The following is a 21374-nucleotide window of genomic DNA, read 5'->3' on the forward strand; positions in this document are numbered from 1 at the left end:
AGATTCATGAACTATTATGGCCCGACTAAAGGTTTTGAATTCTTGTTACCTTCCTTGGATACCGATCAGCTAAAAGCTAAAATGTTGAAGATAGAAACTCATCATCTTCCTTTCCAAAGTCTCTTGACTTCCTTAGAAGCAAAGCCCTTTGTGTCAGAAGAAACAGCCACTGCAGGTATCTCTTTAAAATGTTCCTGATATGGGGAGCCTGGGTGGCTCAGTGGGTTAAGCCTCTGCCTTCTGCTCAGGCCCGTATCTCAGGGTCCTGTGATGGAGTCCCACATCCGGCTCTCTGCTCAGCCTGCTCCCTCCTCTCTCTCTGCCTGCGCCGCTGCCTACTTGTGATCTGTCTGTCAAATAAATAAGTAAAATAAATAAAATCTTAAAAAAAAAAAGTTAAATGTTCCCAATAAATTGCCGCCCTGTTGCTTCAGGAGCTCATAAAGTAGCATTGCTAGACAAATCGACTTTGAAATTTCCACTTGGGTTAAGCTGAAGTAGTTTTCACATGCTGAGTCTTGCTCAGGCCCTGGGACCTAGACCAAGATGCTAAATCCCTTTTCCACTGGTTGGTTTTTCAGATATGTAAAGATACCACGACTCCCTCCTCCCTCTTCCAAAGCCTTATTTCTTCAGAATGTCTCCGGTTCCTCTAAACGTGGGCCAGGGCGGCTCACCACCCTGCAACTGCTCCTGATTGCCCCCCAGTTTGACAATTGCCCAAAACTGAACCCACACGCGATACACATAGGATACACAGGGGTCCGGGCTCGCACCCCTGGACCCGATACTTTTATCAACGCTGCTTTGCATCACGAAACGACTGCTGTGGCGGAGTGCGGCAGGGACGGGGAAGAGAGACAGACGGGGAGCGTGGAGGAGAGAGGGGGCGGTGTCAGAGAGAGGAGGCAGAACCACAGCGCTTCGTGACTTCTGGCCTGCGGGAAAGGGAAGGAGGAGGGGACCGAGGATGACATATGTTGAAGCAGAGAGTCTGGGGGAGGCAGAAGGAGGGAGGCAGACAGAAGGACGGATGGGAGGCGACAGGTTAGCCGGCACCTGGCTGAATTCCAACACGGGGAAGTGGAGAGAGAGCGCCCAGGAGCTGGAGCAGCAGGACCGAGAGGTCGGGGTGAATCAAACGCCGCAGGGAGGCCGACGGCGGGGGGGGGGGGCGCAAGGTGGGAACGGAGGGGGGGAGGGGCAGACAGCAGAGGCCCCGCCTGAGCGTCTGGGCTCCTGGCAGAGTCGCAAAGCTGTGGTGTCGGCCCAGGGTCTGCGACAGACAAGGGAATTACTTGGTGGACCGTCGCAGCGCTTGGAGACCAGGGAAAGAGCAAACGCACCAGTCTGGAATGAATGACCCAAGCGCCGCAGAGGGCGACCGGGAGCGGCCTCGGAGCCCAGAGGACGCAGGGGGGCGGGGGCGACGCGGGCGGCCAATCGGAGCCCGCGCCCCAGCACAGGCCACGCCCCTCTGCGTCAGCGCCGGCGCCGGCGCCGGCGGCGCGCGCAGTCGCCCGCCTCCCGGAAGTGCGCCTGGAGTCGGCGTCGCGGGCCGAGGTGAGCGCGCGCGGGCTGGGCGGGCCGGGCTGCGGCCACCCGGGGTCGGTCCTGGTTCCTCCTGTCTCGGCGTCGGGCTCGGTGGGGCCCCCGGGAGCGGTGGCTGCGCCGGCGGACGCGCGTCGGATGGTCTCGGAGGATGCGGGGACGCGGCGGGTGCGGGGCAGGGGTGGCGGGGCCGAGGGGCTGTAGGGTAGCGGAGACGCCGCTGCCGCGAGCGGGCTCTGAGCGCCTGAGCCTGAGGACTCCGGACTCCTCAGCCACGCCCCTGAACCGGCACCGAAACCGGGCTGCTTCCTCTGCCTTCCTCCGGAGGCTGGAAGAGAGGGGCCCGCGTGGGCCGATGCCCGGAGCCTCTCTCTCTGGGTTGCTTTGGGCGTTAGGCAGCGAGAGTGGAGGATAACCTGGGTGGGGAGCGCTGCCTCGGCCTCCGGGACGCCACATTCCAGTAGTCCTCCAGCCTCAGGGCGTTTGTGAAAGCCCCCGAGCCCGCCCCCGACCCCCAGATCCCTCAACGTTGACAGCTCTCCTCCCCAAACACAGGCCTTGCCTGGAGCTTCGTGGGTTGCGAGCCTCCTGAGGTTCCTAATCAGTCAACTCTGATACTTGCCTTGCAGGGGTGTTGTGAGGATTAGCAATGACATGAACAGGGCCTAATAAGGAGCTGATACGTAGTGTTGGGGAAAAAATTACTCGTATGCTCATTAAAGACGGTGAGGCAGCGTTTATTCAGGGGGGCTACTGCAATGCGGTTTTGCAGGAGCACAGAGCGACCGGGCTGCACCCTGCAACAAGGAGTGGAGAATTAAACAGCCAAGAAGCCCGGTGCGGGGGCGGGCGGGAGGGGTCCATGGATGGAAAATGACTAAGAGGAAGCATCCGGGGCAAAGGGAACTCTGGCTGACATGGACTTGACTGGAGTTTTGCAGAAGGCAGGGCTGGTGATAGGGGGTGTGTTCAGGTGTCGGGGAGTGATGGGACACCATGATTGATGTAGAATTTGACCAGCTATCGGAGATGAGGGACTTTCCCTCTAAACAGGACTCAGCAAGGTTCTTGCTAAAACAGGACTAAAAGGGTCAAGGACAGACCTGAAAGGCCAGGCCTCGTCAAAAAGAGGACTCCCTTGACTTGACTGAAGTTTGCTTCAGGAAAAAGTGTTTGTCAGTATTAGGTACACAGCAAAGAGCTACTTGTATGCATAGGTATTGTAAGCGTACTTAACTAAGGGTACATTTTAAGTTCACTCTGATTTGTTACAGTTTGAATAACAACTATACATGTGGGATTGCTTGAAACATTTTTCATAACAGGAGCAGATACTCATGAAGTCACTGGAATAGAAACTATACCCTTTATAATTTAATCTGGAATAATTGAGGCATTTTTCTTAGCATTTTTTAAGGATATAATTGCTAAAATCAGATTTAAATATGTTGTAAGATTTATAATTTTCCCTAAATGTTATCTGAACTGCTGTCTTCATTCAGGAAGCAAATAAATTTGAATGAGTCCACCCATCAGTCTCTTGCCATCTGAAATCTTTTTACTTGTTATTTGAAACTCGGGAGCCAAATAGCTTTAGATAATGAAGGATGCTTGTATATTTATTCAGTATTTATTTAATATTTACGTGTTTATTTGTTAGATTTTTATTTACTTATCTTAGAGCATGAGTGGGAGCGGCAAGGGAAAGAAAGCCCCAAGAAGACCCCACACTGAGTGGTTGGAAGAAGCAGGGCTTGATCCCAGGACCCCAAGATCTTAACCTGAGCGGAAACCAAGAGTAGGCTGCCCAATCAAGTTTGCCACCCAGGCACCCCATTTATTTATTTATTTTAAGTAGACCACATGCCCAGCAATGCAGGGCTTGAATTCACAACCCTGAGATTAAGAGTGGGACACTTGACTGACTGAATCACCCAGCTGCCCCTTATTTAGTATTTTAACATATTTATTCAAAACTACATTTTTTCTCTAGAGCTTTAGTGGTTATGTATACATTTTGATCCTGTGTTTTCACTATCATTCAATATGAAAAGATTTTAATTTTCGTGGTGCCTGGGTGGCTCAGTCAGTTAAGTGTCTGCCTTCTGCTCAGGTGGGGATCCTGGGGTCCGGGGATGGAGCTCCAAGTCTGGCTTTTTGCTGGTGGTAGGTAGGAGGGGTGCAGGGGGGCGGCCTGCTTCTTCCCCTCCCTTTGCATATCCCCGTTGCTCACCTTGTTTGTTCGCCTTCTCACTTTCTCTGTCAAGTAAATAAAATAAAAATCTTTAAAAAAGAAAAGAAAACATTTTAATGTCCATTGTGATTTTTTTCCTTTGGCCATAGGTTATATTAGTTAATAATTTCCGTATGTTGGCATTTTCTAGGTATCTTTTTGTTACTGGTCTCTAATTTCATTGCACTGTGGTGCAATTGAGATTCCAGTCTTTCCTGTGGTCTGTTTTGGCGAATGTTTCATATGAACTTGAATTCGAAATGAATGTGTTCTGCAGTTGTTGAGTCTGAATGTCCATTAGATTTGCATTGGTTTATAATGCTCAGATTTTCTGTAGACTTACTGATTTTTTTGGGGGGGGGGATTCTTCTCGTTCTATCAGCTATGAGGATTTGTCTCTTTAGGTCTGATATTAGGTGCATATACATTTAGGGTTTTGGGTTCTAAATGATTGGACTCATTTATCATAATGATATGTTCCTCTTTTTCTCTTTTTCTTGAAGTCTCTTGGTCAGATACTAATATAACCATACCAGCTTTTGTATGCTTGCTGTTTGCATAGTATGTCTTTTCCCCCATTATTTTATTTCTAAACTTTTGTGTCTTTATGTATTAAATATCTCTATTGTAGGCACTCTGTGGTTAGGTCTTACTTTTCTAAATCTGACAATCTCCTAATTCAGATGTTTAGTCCATTTACATTTAATGTGATTACTGATATGGTTGGGTGTTAGTGGACCATATTGTCTTTTTTTCCTGTTGATCTTTCTGGTTTTTATTCTCTTGATCTTACTGTATTCCAAGATAGTGCTTTTTTAGGATTCCTTTATTGGTTTTTTAAGCTGTAATTCTTTGTATAATATTTTTTACAGCTACCAGTATGTATCTTTATCAGAGTTTAACATATTAGAGTTTAATATTTGTACCACTTTATCCTAAACAATTTACATTTCTCATTCCTGCCTCTTATTTAACACCTTTACACTTCCAGTTTGTCACCTGACATTTAGGTGTCACTTCCCACTTCCTATTCCTTCCTCATTTAACAATTCATAAATGTAATAACCTGATTAATTCCATTTACTCACTCCTTTGTGCTGTTTTCATATCTTTTACTTCTACTTATGTTCTATGTACACGCCGTTGTTATTTTTGATTTTAATAGTCAGTTGCCTTTTTTTTTTTTAAAGATTTTATTTATTTATTTGACAGAGAGAGATCACAAGTAGACAGAGAGGTAGGCAGAGAGAGAGAGGGAAGCAGGCTCCCTGCTGAGCAGAGAGCCCGATGTGGGACCCGATCCCAGGACCCTGAGATCTTGACCTGAGCCGAAGGCAGAGGCTTAACCCACTGAGCCACCCAGGCGCCCCAGTCAGTTGCCTTTTAAGGAAGTTAGAAGAAGTAAAAGCATAGTATTTCTATATTTAGATACCATATATTTACTGTTTTTGGAGATCTTCCTATCTTTCTGTAGATTTGAGTTTCCTTCAACTGGAAAGATGTCCTTTAACATTTCTTATAGTACAAATCACTGTTGAGGGGTGCCTGAGTCGCTCACTCAGTGAAGTGTCGGCCTTCAGCTCAGGTCATGATCTTGGGGTCCTGGGATCGAGCCCCAAGTTGGGGGGGGGTCCCTGCTCAGTGGGGGGCCTACTTCTCCCTCTCCCCCATGTACCCCCCTCACCCCTGCTCACTCTCTCACTCTCTTTCATATGAATAAATAAAATCTTTTTTTCTTGAATAAATAAAATCTTTAAAAAAAAATCACTGGTGAAAAATTCTCCTAGCTTATTTATCTGAAAAAAGTCTTTTTTTAAAATTAAAATGCAGTTAACATACAACGTTCTATTAGTTCCAGGTTTACAACATACTGATGCGACAATTCTGTATATTACAATATACACAATAACAGTCTTCACCACACAATGTCGTAACATTATTTATATTCTCTACTCCGCGCTCATCACAATAACAGTCTTCACCACACAATGTTGTAACATTATTTATATTCTCTATGGTGTGTTTTTCATCTGTGATTTGTTTGTATATACTGTATAACTTGTTATAACTGAAAGTTTGTATCTCTTAATCCCCTTTATTTATTTTGCTCATAAACCACACCCCCCTCCCCTTTGGCAAACATTTATATTTAAGAGTCTGGCTTTTGTTGTTTATTCATTTTTTAAAATATTCTACAAATAAGTGAAATCATAAGGTATTTTTCTAAACTCTGTGTCAGACTTATTTCACTTAGAATAGTGTCCTCTAGGCCCATCCATAGTTAAGATTTCATTCTTTTCTATGCCTGAGTAATATTTCATCATATACGTACACGGTATCTTTATCTGTTCATCTATCAATGGACACTTGGTCTGCTTCCATGTCTTAGCTGTTGTAAATGCTGCAGTAAACATAGGGGTGCGTTTATCTTTTCAGATTAGTGTTTTTGTTTTCTTTGTATAAATACCAGTACTGAAGTTACTGGATCATATGGTATTTCTACTACTTTTTAAACGTTTTTTTTAAATTTTAAATTTTAATTCTTAAAAAGTTTTATTTATTCATTTGAGAGCAAGTGAGCAAGAAAGAGCGCAAGAGATCACAAGCCAGGGGAAGGGATAGAGGGAGAGGGAGAAGCAGACTCCCTGCTGGGCAGGGAGCGTGACACAGGGCTTGATCCCAGGAGCCTGGAATTGTGACCTGAGCCGAAGGCAGACTTAACTGACTAAGCCATCCAGGTGCCCCAGTATTTCTACTTGTTAATTTTTTCTGTTTTCCACAATGGTTGCACCGTTTTACATTCCCACCAGGAGTGCACGAGAGTCCCCTTTTCTCTACATCCTTGCCAACACTTGTTATTTTTTGTGTTTTTGATATTAACCATTGTGAGGTATCATTGTGGTTTTGATTTGCGTTTTCCTGGTGATTAATGATGTTGAGCATGTCTTCTGTATCTCTTGGCCATCTGTAGGTCTTTGGAAATTTTTCTGTTCAGGTTTTCTGACTATTTTTTTTTCTTTTCAGCGTAACAGTATTCATTGTTTTTGCACCACACCCAGTGCTCCATGCAATACGTGCCCTCCCTATTGCCCACCACCTGGTTCCCCCAGCCTCCCACCTCCAACCCCTTCAAAACCCTCAGGTTGTTTTTCAGAGTCCATAGTCTCTCATGGTTCATCTCCCCTTCCAATTTCCCTCAACTCCCTTCTCCTCTCCATCTCCCCATGTCCTCCATGTTATTTATTATGCTCCACAATTAAGTGAAACCATATGATAATTGACTCTCTCTGCTTGACTTATTTCACTCAGCATAATCTCTTCCCGTCCCGTCCATGTTGCTACAAAAGTTGGGTATTCATCCTTTCTGATGGAGGCATAATACTCCATTGTGTATATGGACCACGTCTTCCTTATCCATTCGTCCGTTGAAGGGCATCTTGGTTCTTTCCACAGTTCGGCGACCATGGCCATTGCTGCTATAAACATTGGGGTACAGATGGCCCTTCTTTTCACTACATCTGTATCTTTGGGTTAAATGCCCAGTAGTGCAATTGCAGGGTCATAGGGAAGCTCTATTTTTAATTTCTTGAGGAATCTCCACACTGTTCTCCAAAGTGGCTGCACCAGCTTTCATTCCCACCAACAATGTAAGAGTTCTGACCATTTTTAAATTGAATTGTTTGGTTTTTTGGTGTTGAGTTCTTTGTATAGTTTAGATAGTATAATTTAGATAGTAATCCCTTATTGGTTATATCATGTGTGCATTTCTTTTTCCATTCATTAAGTTGCCTTTTTGTTTTGTGGATGGTTTCCTTTGCTGTGCAAAAGCTTTTTATTTTGGGGTAGTCCCAGTGGCTTATTTTTGGTTTTGTTTCCCTTACCTGAGAAGACATACCTATAAATACGTTGCTAAGGGCAGTGACCCAAGATCTTACTGCCTGTGTTTTCATTTAGGAGCCTTATGGTTTCAGGTCTCACATTTAGGTCTTTAATCTATTTTCAATTAAAGTTTGTGTATATTGTGAGAAAGTGGTCCAGTTTTGGGTGCCTGGGTGGCTTAGTCGGTTAAGCGTCTGCCTTTGGCTCTGGTCATGATCCCAGGGTCTTGGGATGGAGCCCTGCATCAGCAGGGAGTCTGTTTCTCTCTCTCTCTCTGCCCCTCTCACTTGCTCATGCTCTCTCTCTCTCAGGTAAATAAATACAATCTTAAAAAAGATGTGGTCCAGTTTCCTTCTTTTGCATGTAACTCTCCAGTTTTCTCAGCACCATAAATTGAAAAGATGCTTTTCCTCATTGTTTATTTTTGCCTCTTTTGTTGTAGATTAATTGACCATATGGATGTGGGTTTATTTCTAGGCTTCTCTGTCCTGTTCTGTTGATCCATGTGTCTGTTTTTATGCCAGTACCATATTGTCTTAATTGCCATAGCTTTGTAGTTTATCTTGATATCCTGGAGCAGAGATACCTCTAGCTTTGTTCTTTCTCAAGACTGCTTTGGCTATTGTCTTTTGTGGTTCCACACAAATTTTAGGATTATTTCAGTTCTGTGGAAAATACTATTGGTATATTGATAGGGATTGCTTTGAATCTGTAGGTTGCTTTGTGTAGTCTGGGCTTTTTAAACATATTCTTTCCGTCCATGAGTGTGCTGTATCTTTCCATTTCTTGTGTTGTCTTCAGTTTCTTTCAATAATGTCTTATAGTGTTTTTTTTTTTTAAGATTTTATTTATTTATTTGACAGAGAGAGATCACAAGCAGACAGAGAGAGAGAGGAGGAAGCAGGTTCGCTGCCAAGCAGAGAGCCTGATGCAGGACTAGATCCCAGGACCCTGAGATCATGACCTGAGCCGAAGGCAGAGGCTTAACCCACTGAGCCACCCAGGCACCCTTGAATGCTTTTTATTCCTTTTCCTTGTCTGATTGGTACAGCTAAGATTTCCAGTACAATGTTGATCAACAGGGTGAGTGGACATCCTTGTCTCATTCCTGATCTTAGAGGAAAAGCTTTTAGTTTTTCTCCACTGAGAGTATGATATTAGATGCAGGCTTTTGATATATGTTTTTTTTTTTTTTTTTAAAGTATGTTCCCTCTAAGTCCACTTCATTGAGAGTTTTTATCATGAATATATGTATTTTGTCAAATGCTTTTTCTGCATCTATTGGATCTATCCAATCTGCATCTATCTGCATCTATCATATGGGGTTTTCCCCCCTTGTTAAGTGTGATGTGTTACAATGTTTTATGAATATTGAACCACTTGATTGAAGTGAATGATTTTTTTAATGTACTGTTGAATTTGGTTTGCAAATGTTTTGTTGAGGTTTTTTACGTTTATGTTCATGAGAGATAATGACCTATAGTTTTCTTTTTTTGTAGTGTCTCTGTTTGATTTTGGTATTAGGATAGTGCTGGCCTTGTAGAATTAATGAAAGTTTTCCTTGTTTCCATGTTTTGGAATAGTTTGAGAAGAATAGTTATCTACTTTTAATGTTTGCTAGAATTTGCATGTGAAGCCATTGGGCCCTGGACTTTTGTTTGTTGGGAGTATTTTGATTACTAATTCAATTTCATTACTAGTAACTGGCTCATTCAAATTTCCTAGTTCTGAATTAGTTTTGGAAGGTTTGTGTATTTGTAGAATTTATCCATTTTTTTTTCTGGGTTGTCCAGTTTTTGGAATATATTGTTTACTGTTTCATAATATTCTTCAGTAATCTTGTGTGTCTGTGAATTGAGTTGTTATTTTTTCCCTTTCGTATCTGATTTTACTTATTTGAGCCCTCTCTCTTTCTCTTTCTTGTTTATGAATCTGGCTAGAGGTTTATCAGTTTTTAAAAAATATTTATTTATTTTACAGAGAACGTGCGCAAGTGCTAGGAGGAGGGACAGAGGGAGATAATCTCCAGTAAACTCCCTACTGAGTATAGAGCTCAATGCCGGATTTGATCTCAGAACCCATGAGTTTATGACCTGAACCAAAACCAAGAGTTGGATGTGTAACTGACTGAGCCACCGAGGCACCCCAAGGCTTATGAATTTTGTTGATTTTTTCAAAGGATCAACTCCTGATTTCATTGATGTGTACTATTATTTGTTTGTTGGTTTGTTTCTGCTCTAATCTTTATTATATCCTTTTTTCTACTGGTTTTGGATTTTGTTTACTGTTTTTCTAGCTCCTTTAGGTGTGAGGTTAGATTGAGATTTTACTTCTTGTAGGTAGGACTGTGTTGCTCTAACTTCCTTAAGAACTGCTTTTACGGCATCCCGAAAATTTTGGTTCATTGTATTTTCATTTTCATTTGTCTCCATGTATATTTTTATTTTCTTTTTGATTCTTGGTTGACCTGTTGGTTGTTTAATATCATGTTGTTTAGGCTCCATGTGATTGTGTTCTCTTTGGATTTTTTCTTTTCTTTCTTTCTTTTTTTTTTTGAAGTTTTAATTTTATTTATTTGACAGAGACACAGTGAGAGAGGGAACACAAGCAGGGGAAGTAGGAGGGGGAGAAGTAGGCTTCCTGCTGAGCAGGGAGCCTGACGCCGGGCTCCATACCAGAACTCTGGGATCATGACCTGAGCTGAAGGCAGACGTTTAATGACTGAGCCACCCAGGCACCCCTGGATTTTTTTTCTTATAATTGATTTCTAGTTTCATACTGTTGTGGTTGGAGAAGATGCAGGATATGGTAACCGTCTTCTTAAATTTATTGAGACTTGTTTTGTGGCCTAACGTGTGATATGTCCTGGAGAATGTTCCAAGTACTCTTGAGAAGAATGTATCCTGCTGTTTCTGAATGGAATGTTCTGTATATTAATCTCTTAGTTCTGTCTGGTCTAGTATGTTGTTCAAAGCCAGTTTCTTTGTTGATTTTTCTGGATGATCTCTCCATTGATGTAAATAGGTTGTTAAAGTCCCCTATTATTGTGGCATGGCTGTCAGTTTCTTCCTTTATATCTGTTAATATTTGCTTTATGTATTTATCTCCTGTGTTGGGCACATGAATATTTACAGTTGTTATATCACCTTCGTGTATTGATCCCTTTATCATTATATAGTGCCCTTCTTTGTCTTTTTGTTATAGTGTTTTAAAGTCTATTTTATCTGATATAATTATTGCTATCCTGGCCTTTTTTTTTTTTTTTAAGATTTTATTTATTAGAGAGAGAGAGTGTGCAAACACGATCAGGGGGAGGGGCAGAGGGAGAGGGAGAAACAGACTCCCTGCTGGGCAGGGAGCCCGAAGCAGAATTCGATCCCAGGACCCTGGGTTTGTGACTCGAACTGAAGGCAGATGCTTAACTGACTGAGACACCCAGGTGCCCTACCCTGGCTTTTTTTTTTTTTTTTTCCCCTCTTCACTTTGTTTGCATGGTATATGTTTTTTCATCCCTTCACTTTCAGTCTGTATGTGTCTTTAGGTTTGAAGTGAATCTCTTACAGGCAGCATATTGATGAGTTGTTTTTTTTTTTTTAAGATTTTATTTATTTATTTGACACAGAGAGAGACAGCAAGAGAGGGAACACAAGCAGGGGAGTGGGAGCAGGAGAAGCAGGCTTCCCGCGGAGTGAGGATCCCAGGACCCTGGGATCATGACCCCAGCCAAAGGCAGATGCTTATGACCAAGCCACCCAGGTGCCCATTAAATTTTTCTTCGTTCAGTTACATTATGTCTTTCGATTGGAACATTTAGACCATTTAAAGGCATTGTTGATTGTTATGTATTCGTTGCTATTTTGTTATTTTCTTATTGTTTTGTAGTTCTCTTGCTCTCTTCCCTTTTGGTTTGATAGCTTTCTTTAGTGTTTGCTTGGATTCCTGACTCTTTATTTTTTGTGTATCTATTATAGGTTTTTGATTTGTGGTAACTACTGGTTTCATATGTAATGTGTATAGCAGTCTCTGTTTAGTTGATGGTTGCTTAAGTTTGAACACTTTTTTTTTTAAAGATTTTATTTATTTATTTGACAGAAAGAGATCACAAGTAGGCAGAGAGACAGGAAGAATGAGGGAGGAAGCAGGCTCCCTGCTGAGCAGAGAACCTGATGCGGGGCTTGATCCCAGGACTCTGAGATCACGACCTGAGTCAAAGGCAGAGGTTTAACCCATTGAGCCACCCAGGAGCCCCTGAGCACTTTTTTTTTTTTTTTTTTTTTTTTTTTTTGGAGTAGACGCTACACCCAGCATGGGGTCCAACACAGGGCTGGAACTCAAGACCTTAAGCTGAGATCAAGAGTGTGATGCTTAACTGACTGAGCCCCCCAGATGCCCCAATTTTGGACACATTCTAAAAGCGGATGTCTTTATTTTAATTCTGATTTTTAAAAAATATTTTATTTTTATTATTTGACAGAAAGAGATCACAAGTAGGCAGAGAGGCAGGCAGAGAGAGAGGAGGAAGCAGGCTCCCTGCTGAGCAGAGAGCCCGATGCGGGGCTCGATCCCAGGACCCTGAGATCATGACCTGAGCCAAAGGCAGAGGCTTTAACCCACTGAGCCACCCAGGTGCCCCTAATTCTGATTTTTGAAAGATGTTTTTAGTGGTCTGGAAATCCACGTTGATGGTTCTTTTTCTAGAATTTGTGTTTGGTTCTTTTTGTAATTTCTATTTCTCTGTACAATGTCCTTATCTCTTCTCTCATTTATTTTATCTCTTCTCTCTTTTTCTTGCAGTCCTTGGACCATCTTTGGGTTGGCTTCTCTTTCATATTTTCCCTTTTATTAAAAAATATATTTACTTATTTATTTGACAGGGAGCGTGCGTATGAGTTGGGGGAGTGGCAGGCAGAGGGAGAGGGAGAAGCAGGCTCCGTGCAGAGCAGGGAGAGCTGGATGTGGGTCTTGATCCCAGGACCCTGGGATCAGGACCTGAACTGAAGGCAGTTGCCTAATGAATTGAGCCACCCAGGTACTCTTTTCATGTTTTTAAATGTCCTATAATTTTGGGTTACATCTTGGATATTGTGGGTGGCACATTGTAGATGCTAAGGGTTCTGTTACCTTCCTCTGAAGAGTATTGAGTTTTGTTCTAGCAGACAGTTGAGCTACTCACTGATCACATTTGACTTGAATTAGCTTTTTTTTTTTTTTGGAAGATTTTATTTATTTATTTGACACAGAGAGAGGAAGAGCGCATAAGCAGGGGGAGCAGCAGAGGGAGAGGGAGAAGCAGGCTTTCCACTGAGCAGGGAGCTGGATGCGGGACCCGATCCCAGGACCCCAGGGTCATGACCTGAGCTGAAGGCAGGTGCCCAACTGACTGAGCCACCCAGGCACCCCGAATTAGCTTGGTTTCATACCTTGTTAGGACAGATCTCTGAAAAGCCCACAGTGGATCCTGAGACCTTCTGACTTGATCCGACTAGACCAGTAGACTGGGTTTCCGCTGCGGATCTATTTTGAGGCTTGGCTTTAGGCTCTACTAGGGCAGGTTTAGAGTAGGTCTTATTCTAGGATATGGTCTTTACTCCTAACGTGCCGCCTTTCTGGTATCTCAAGATGCTTTGGGTATTAGTGAGGTCCGTCCGTTCTCAGTGGTCAAAACTGATACCTCTCATCACTGACTGGCATTTTGTATTTCTTTTGCTCCTAACCCTGTAGCAACAGCTCTCTGTTAAACCTCAAGTAGAGAGGGAGCAGCAGCTTTATTTATTTATTTACCATGTATTTATTTATTTTAGAGAGAGAGTGTGGGAGCGAGTCAGGGGTGGAGGACAGAGGGAGAAGGAGAGAGAGAATCCCAAGCAGATTCCATGCTGAGCACAGAGCCTGATGCGGGGCTCAATCTCGTGACCCTGAGATCATGACCTGAGCTGAAACCAGGAGTCAGATGCTTAACCACAGAGCCACCCAGGTACCCCGGAAAAAGTGGTTTTTATTTTTTCATTATTTTTTAAAATTTAAATTCAGTTAATGAACATCTAGTGTATTATTAGATTCAGAGGTAGAGTTCAGTGATTCCTCAGTTGTATATAACACCCAGTGCTCCTTACATCACGTCACCCAGTTACCCCATCCCCTCAGGCCCCAGAAAGCAACTTTTAAAAAGCTGGAGTGTTTGCTGATCTCTGATTAAGCCTGACAGATGAAGTGATTGGCGGTGTTTGCGTGTTCGTTTTGTTTTTATTGTGTGGTTAGTGTTATGGAGAAATGATGACCCGTAGCTCTCTAATAACATTCCAGGACTGACCCAGTGAGCCAACATTAGGATCTTGTGCAAGAAAGTTAACTCGAAATAGTACCAGATTTTTTAAACATTCCCGAATACTAACTGTGTCATTGAATATTTCTCTCTTCACTGTCTTACTTACTGTCTTCTACATTTTTATACCAGTCACCCTAAAGGAGTGCTCACTTATTAGTTCAAGGCCAAAGGAATGTTTTTGAGGTAGTCATTGTTTGTTCTACGTCTTCTTTAAGCCCAGGTTTGACAATTTCAGCTCTGACAGGTTTCCCTAAATTCCCCAAGTAGTCCGGTTTTCCATGTGGCACTCCAAAGAGGTCACCTAGAAATTTCATTGCATCTTTTGGGGGAAAAATCAGTTTGTTCTCTTCAGCTTCCCATTTATTACGGAAGCATCAGATTATTTCAACATCTGCCCTTATTTCTAGGGCTTTGACGTCTTCGTTTAACTTTAACTGCAGACGCACCGATGCAGATAAAGAAGGGTGCAGAAGAGCTGCTGGCTTGGAAACCTCTAGTGAAAAGGCTTCACATGGTGCATTTCGTTTTCCTACCTGGTTTGCACGTTTGAAGACTGGGAGGGAACATTGTCAAATGCTCAGGCTGGTGATGCCAGGTTAGAGAGTATTAGCGGTTTGCTCGTTGGGGGACGTGCCTTCTTTCTCACTGATCACATGTCCCTCTCCTCTACCCAGCCCTGGCTCTCGCTCCCTCTCTAGTGACCCTTTGAGAGGCTCAGTGAAGACCCGTCCTCCCGGCGACAGCTCTGCCCGGAAGACACTTCCCCTCGGAGGACTTGCCAAGCCAGAGGATGCCTGTGGAGCTGGGGCAGGCCCTGGTCCCACCGCTGCCCCTGGCGGAGGCCGAGGATGCCCTGTTCTCTGGACCAGCTGCTGGCCCTCGAGGGGAGCTCTCGAACCCCGAGACCGCTCGCCAGCTCTTCAGGCAGTTCCGTTACCAGGTGATGTCTGGGCCCCACGAGACGCTGAGACAGCTGCGGAAGCTCTGTTTCCAGTGGCTGCGGCCAGAGGTTCACACGAAGGAGCAGATCCTAGAGATCCTCATGTTGGAGCAGTTCCTGACTATCCTGCCCGGGGAGATCCAGACCTGGGTGCGGAAACAGTGCCCCGGCAGCGGGGAGGAGGCGGTGACCCTTGTGGAGAGCTTGAAGGGAGACCCGCAGAGACTGTGGCAGTGGGTAAGCAGAGGGTGGGAGCTGCCGGGGATGCAGGGGGCTCCTCTGGGGCCCCACCGGGTGTGTTGTCTTGTTTCTGACCCCCAGCTGTGGCGGTGGTTTTCCGCAGTAACAACCGGTTCTCCAGTTCGCCGATGCCAGCGAGGTGTCTTACGGCTCAGTTAGGTCTGACGCTGATACTCTGGGGTGGGCAGACCCAGCGGGATAAGGGTCAGTCTCACCAGGCTGCTCCCACTTCAGACACCAAGTGCGAGTCAGCCAGGCCAGTTGTATTTAGACCGATGGCCTGTAGGTGTGAAGGTTCCTACCACCGCCTCCTCGGGTTTGTTAATTTCCCAGCATGACTCTGAGGAGGAGGTTTCCCTGGTGTCTCTGGGCCATCCTCCCAGCCCTTCTGTGTGGCCAGCTCAGGAGCTCCCCGGACCCCATCGTTCACGGGATTTGGGGGAACTTTCGTTACTTAGGCATGATAGTCATTGGCCATTGGTGATTGAACATCTCCAGCCTGTCTCTCTTTCTCAGGGGCAGACGGTTGGGGCTGTGGGTTCAGTCCTCTGGTCACCTGGTTGGTTCCTGTGGTGACCAGCCTCCAATCCTGAGGCTGTCTGGGGGCCCACCGAGTGTCACCTTCTTAGCATAAACTTAGGAATGGTGGAAAGGTGCTCATGATGAATAACAAAGGTTGCTCCTATCATGCCTGTGATTTCTGCAGTTCCAAGGGTTTTAGGAACTCTGTGCCAGGAACCTGGGACAAAGACGAAATACGTATTTCTTAATATACCACATCAATATCCCCCCATATCTCCCCTATTCTAAGACTCTGACTTAACACTTTCTCGTCCTTACAAATAGAATAAAGTCTCTTGTCCCATTCCATCTTTATACAAAAGTGTTCGAGAAGTTGTTCAAAGGATACCTGAGTTTTAATTGATGGAGACGATCCAGTAGAAACATATCACTACTGGCACGTTCAGGGTCTCCCAGGCCCGATTCAGGCCTCAGCTCTTGGCCCCTCTCAGGATGTTTTCCTCACAGGTTCCTACTGGTCTAGACAGAGAAGTTGAGTTTTCTCTTCCCCTACTCCATGTCCCTAAGGACTGCCTTATTATCTGTTTTAGAGCCTTAGCTTTGTTTCTTTCTGAGAACCCCTCAGTCTAGATCTTCCTGTAATTAGTAACATGTGGTCTCTAGATCAGCATCCAGGTTCTAGGACAGGAAATCTTGTCAGAGAAGATGGAATCTGCAAACTGCCAAGTGGGGGAAGTGGAGCGCTGTCTTGAAATGGGGCCTCAGGAGCTGGGACTTCAGGACTCACCCTGCAGGCCTCTGGAGCCTCCGAGCCAGACGGTGAAAGAGGAGTCTGACATGGAACAAGAATTAGGTGAGGAGCAGTTCAGTTACTCGTGGTGGTGTGTGATGCTTTCTGGGGAATTGTGGTTACTTGGGGATTGTGGTTAGTGGGCCTCAGAGTGAGTTGAAAATGATACGCTGCTCAGATGACGGTATCTCTGGAAAGCTGGAACAGGGTAGATCTACTGAATCGCTGTGATTTGGAGATTCAGTCTGTGAATCTCCTTTATGACTAGGCCAGACCATTTGAACATTGGTTCTGGGGAAAGGGGAAGGAAGGAGGGGGAAAATACCGGCGAGGCTGCTTGCAAGGTTGTGGGGAGTTGGAGTTTGTTAGGGAGGTAAACCCGGGTCTTGACAACATGGATGGTGGAACATGCATTGGTTCTCATTTGTGACGATTTTCGTCCGTCCGCTCCGGGGAGCAGATTGCAATGACGTCTGATCTTCAAACTTTCTGTTCCTCCCTTCAGCAATGGCTGCTGCCCCATGTCCCGCCCTACCAGAGGAAAGACTCGTCAGAGACCAGGACTTCGGAGCCTCCTTTCTCCAAGCAGCACCTCCGGTGAGCTGGCTTCCCTGCCTCTCTCACCCCAGAGCCGGGCTTGAGGGTGTCAGCAGTCAGGAGGATGGAAAGGGGACGTGTTCTCAGAAGCAGAGGAAAGAGGACAACAAGAACGGTACACATGGAATGAAACCCGAGTCTCAGCATTTCCCTCGAGGCAGAATGTTTAGCAATTATCTTGATAGTGGAATCTGGGTCCTAGAAGAAGTGGCCCTCTTGTTTCTCCCTTTTCCTATTCCTTGAGTTATGCTGAGGAAAGGCTCTGCTTCATATCCTGGTCTAGGCCTTGCCCCTAGGAGTCAGTCTGAGATTTTGAATGCTTCTGTCTAATGTGGAGAGGTGGCCTCCCCCAACTTCACAGAGGCATAATTGACAAACAGCAAACTGCATTTATTTCAAGTGTACAGTTGGTAAGTTTTTGACATGTACACACGCATGTGAAACCATGACCACAGTCAGGATGATAAACAGACTTGTTATGCACAAAGGTTTCCTTTTGCCCTTTTGCAATCCATCCCTCCTGTTCCCCACAATCCCCCAATCCTGAGATCCCGGGGCCACCACTGAGCTGCTTTCTGTCACCATACATTAGTTGGCATTTTCTAGAATTATATATAAAATGGAATCATGCCATCTGGACTCTTCCCTTTGTTTTTTTTGTGTGTAATATAGTTTTCTTCTTTTTATATTTTCTCAGTGGTTTTTAACAGTTGGACTATGATGACCAACTGTGTCATCATAGAAATGAATATTGACTCAATAGAAAATGACCTGGGAGTCATTTTCTTCATGTTTCTTACAGTTGGGATTTTTTGGAAATCTTGGATCTGTGGATTTATAGTTTACAACAAATTTGGAAGAATTTTGGCCAGTATTTCTTTGACTGTTTTCTGTCTCCCTTCCTTCTCCACTTCTTTGTAGACTTTGAGAATAACACCGTATGGACTGTATAGAAGGACAACGTGACGTATGTTAGATCTCTTGAGGTTGTCCCAGAGCTTACTGATGCTCTTCTCTCTTTAAAAAAAAAGTCCGTTTCATTTTGGATAGTTTCAGTTTATGTGTCTTCAGGTTCACCAATCCTCTCTTCCACAAAGTCTAATCCACTTTTAATTCCATCCCGTGTAGTTTTCATCTCTAGAAGTTTGAATTGGGACTTCAGTGTATTTTTCTTGTCTGTACTTAGCATGTCGGGTGTTTCCTGTACCGTCCTGAACGTGTAGGGTGTGACTCTGCCATCTGTGTTAATGTCCTTGTCTACTGTTCTATCACCGTGTCATTTCTGAGTCACTTCTCATGGATCGATTGATCTCATTTTGAGGTGTTCTCCTGCTCCTTTGTGTGCCCAGCAACCTTTGACTGGATGTCGGACATCGTGAATTTTACCTTGCTGGGTGCTGGGTGTTCTGACAACTCTAAATGTTGTTGAGTTTTGCTCTGGTATGTGGTTGAGTTACTTGGACGTAATTTGTGTTATGGCACCAGAGAAGTCTTTAGTCTGGGCTCACTTTTCCCACTACCGAGGCAATACCCTTCCATGTATTCTTCCCAGTGCTGCCTGATGTACAAGGTTTCCACTCTGGCTGGTGGAAATTAACTATTTCCAGCACCATCCAAGCTCTGTTTCCTCTGCTTCTTTTGGGGGATCTTTCCCAAACTTGTGGGGGACTCTGTGTATATCTCTGGAGCTTTCTCTCTTTTCAGCTCCCCACTCTGGTCTTTTGTCTTGGTAACTATAACTGCCCTCACCACCCCAAATCCTGAGCTTCTGCCAGCTCAAGGGGGAGGAGGCTGTCTGCCTCCACCTGGCCCCCCCCCCCACCTCTGCTTCCTGGGGTGTTCTCTTCAGGCAGCAAGTTTAGCCAATGCAGGGCTCCTTCCCCTCATTTGTTTCCTCACTTTCAGGGATCTCTGCTCTGCTCTGCCTGGCACGTGATGTCTGTGAACCATTGTGTCACACACTGTGTTCTCTCTTCAGTTGTTGCTGGCGGGAAGGTAAATCCGGCCTCTGTTTCTCCATCTTGGCTGTGAGCAAGTTTGGGACAGGTTTATTTTGAATACGTAGTTAAATTAACAACTCAGAACAGTTGCGTTTGATTAAAAATAAGGTTTTTCTGGAACCTGTACACCTTGATCAAAGCATTGTTTCAGACCATGGGGGAACCCTTCTTGGACTTGCCTCTGGGGTACTTGGAGCGAAGGTCAAGGTAGGGAAGCCAGTAGGTGATGCTTGGTGTGATGCTCAGGCCAGGTGTGAGCCTCAGCCTTCCCAGGCTCGGAGATACAGAAACCAGAAGATCTGCTTCACACAGTTTACCCTGGGGAGAGGGCTGGCAGGGGCCGGGAGAGGCCCAGGCCTTTTTAGTGACTCAGGGATACTTGTCTTCCTACTTTCCAGAGACCTAGAAACCAAATTGTTACGTAGGAGGTTTCATAGTGATAACGATTTGGGTATTCTGTGAGACATTTCAAGCAGACATGGAGGATTATTGTTGCCTCTGTAGTAAATACAGAGTATCTGTATGAAAGGTCTGTAACGATTTCTTAACATACTTGAACAGGTAGAGTTAAGCATTAACTATATATAAGGTAACAACACGAACCATGACTTGACTTGGTTTGAATAGCTCAAATCAAAAGACTAAAAATGTTCAGCAACATTGTGTGTGTGTGTGTGTGTGTGTATTTCCCTACATTGAGCAGATAACTGATAGCCACTCAGCCCAAACAAAACTCTCTCCTGTCTAATTCCAGCATCCCTGCTCCAACCTCTGACTTCTGACAAAACTCCTAACAAAAGCCATTTGTATCAGAAGGATCTTGATATTTAATGGATGTTCTGTGAAGGGAGGGAGATATTAAAATAGACGTAATCACTCCCTCTGCTGTCTTTTACAGATTGGGAGCTTCGTGAATAATGCCAGAATAATGAGGTAGCCTGCCTGCACCGTGGTCCTTCGTTGTTAGGCACCGTGACTGAGTTAGAGCCTCACACAGGTTCAGTCCTGTGTTTTCCAGCTTCAGGAAAGGAGCCCTGTGCGTGGAATTCTGTGCAAGTCTGTTGTGCAGTGTCTCTTGGGCCCACAAGGTGGTGCTGTCTCCACACAGAAAGATTACTTTTTTTTTAAATATTTTATTTATTTGACAGAAATCACAACTAGTCAGAGAGGCAGGCAGAGAGAGAGAAGGAAGCAGGCTCCCTGTGGAGCAGAGAGCCCCATGTGGGGCTCGATCCCAGCACTCTGGGATCATGACCTGAGCCGAAGGCAGAGGCTTTAACCCACTGAGCCACCCAGGCGCCCCGAAAGATTACTTTTTTATCAGAGTCCACCGTTCTGTACTTCTGGAGTAGGAATTGAGATTTTTTATTTTCTCTTTTTATAAAAATGAGGAAGAGGCAAGATGGGTGCAGGTGTGTCTTGCTTCACGCATCCCCAGCTTCCTGGCAGTTCCTTGAGTGAGTGTGTGGCTGCATGTGGAGATGCGCTGTTTAGAGCCCTCCTGAAGCATCTTTTCTGAATTTTGAATGAGCTGATTGTGGCTCTTGGGGATTTTGGGGGCTGCACTCTCGGTTGACTTGTACTCTCGTTGGGGGCTCCCATTCTGGTGCCCATAGAACCGACCATGTGTCCAGCAGGCCAGGCAGCTGAGCAGTCATGCCTGTGCTTGGTGAGCCCGTTACTCTGTCTGCGGCCACCAGAGCAAGGGTCTGTGTCTTCTGATAGAGAAGGTCGAAGGGTCCCATATTCAGCAAACTGGTTATTTGCTCAAGCTGGCTCTTTTCAGCAGGCTGTTAAGGTAGCTTCACTCACAGATTAAGAAAATAAGCTCACAACTCTATGAATTCCTTTATATTATTATTATTAAAATTCAAATTAAAAAGTGGTTATAGGGACACCTGGATGGCTCAGTCCGTTAAGTGGCTGCTTTCGGCTCAGGTCATGATCTCGGAGTCCTGGGATCGAGTCCCGCATCCGGCTCTCTGCTCAGCGGGGAACCTACTTCTCCCTCTGCCTGCTGCACCCCCTACTTGTGCTGTCTCTCTCTCTGACAAATAAATAAAATCTTTAGAAAAATGTGGTTATAGTTAATCCTTAAGTATATAATAAAATATATTAGTCACTTTTCACTTTAAAAAAAAAAAGATTTTATTTATTTTAGAGAAAGCTAGAGTATGAGCAGGGGGAGGAACAGGGGGAAAGAATCTTAGCAGAGCCCTACACGGGCCCAATCTTAGACCCCGAGATCGTGACCTGAGCTGAAATCAAGAGTTGGACACTTAACCAACTGAGCCACC

General features: G+C 44.7%; 1 protein-coding gene across 9 annotated transcripts in view; it reads left to right on the forward strand.

The window, feature by feature from the left end:
- Positions 1-1027: 1027 nt before the first annotated feature.
- Positions 1028-21374, forward strand: part of ZNF18 (zinc finger protein 18) — a 60690-nt gene continuing 40343 nt past the window's right edge. For 3 of the 9 annotated variants that reach the window (XM_045984494.1, XM_045984499.1, XM_045984501.1), the window contains exons 1-4: positions 13629-14583; positions 14663-15165; positions 16354-16543; positions 16986-17077. In XM_045984494.1, coding sequence (XP_045840450.1) covers positions 14779-15165; positions 16354-16543; positions 16986-17077 — 669 coding nt within the window. In that variant the 5' untranslated portion in view covers positions 13629-14583; positions 14663-14778. The other 6 variants (XM_045984496.1, XM_045984502.1, XM_045984500.1 and 3 more) reach the window with 6 other exon arrangements.

Source organism: Meles meles, chromosome 18 (genome assembly GCF_922984935.1).
Source record: "Meles meles chromosome 18, mMelMel3.1 paternal haplotype, whole genome shotgun sequence".
NCBI lineage: Eukaryota > Metazoa > Chordata > Mammalia > Carnivora > Mustelidae > Meles > Meles meles.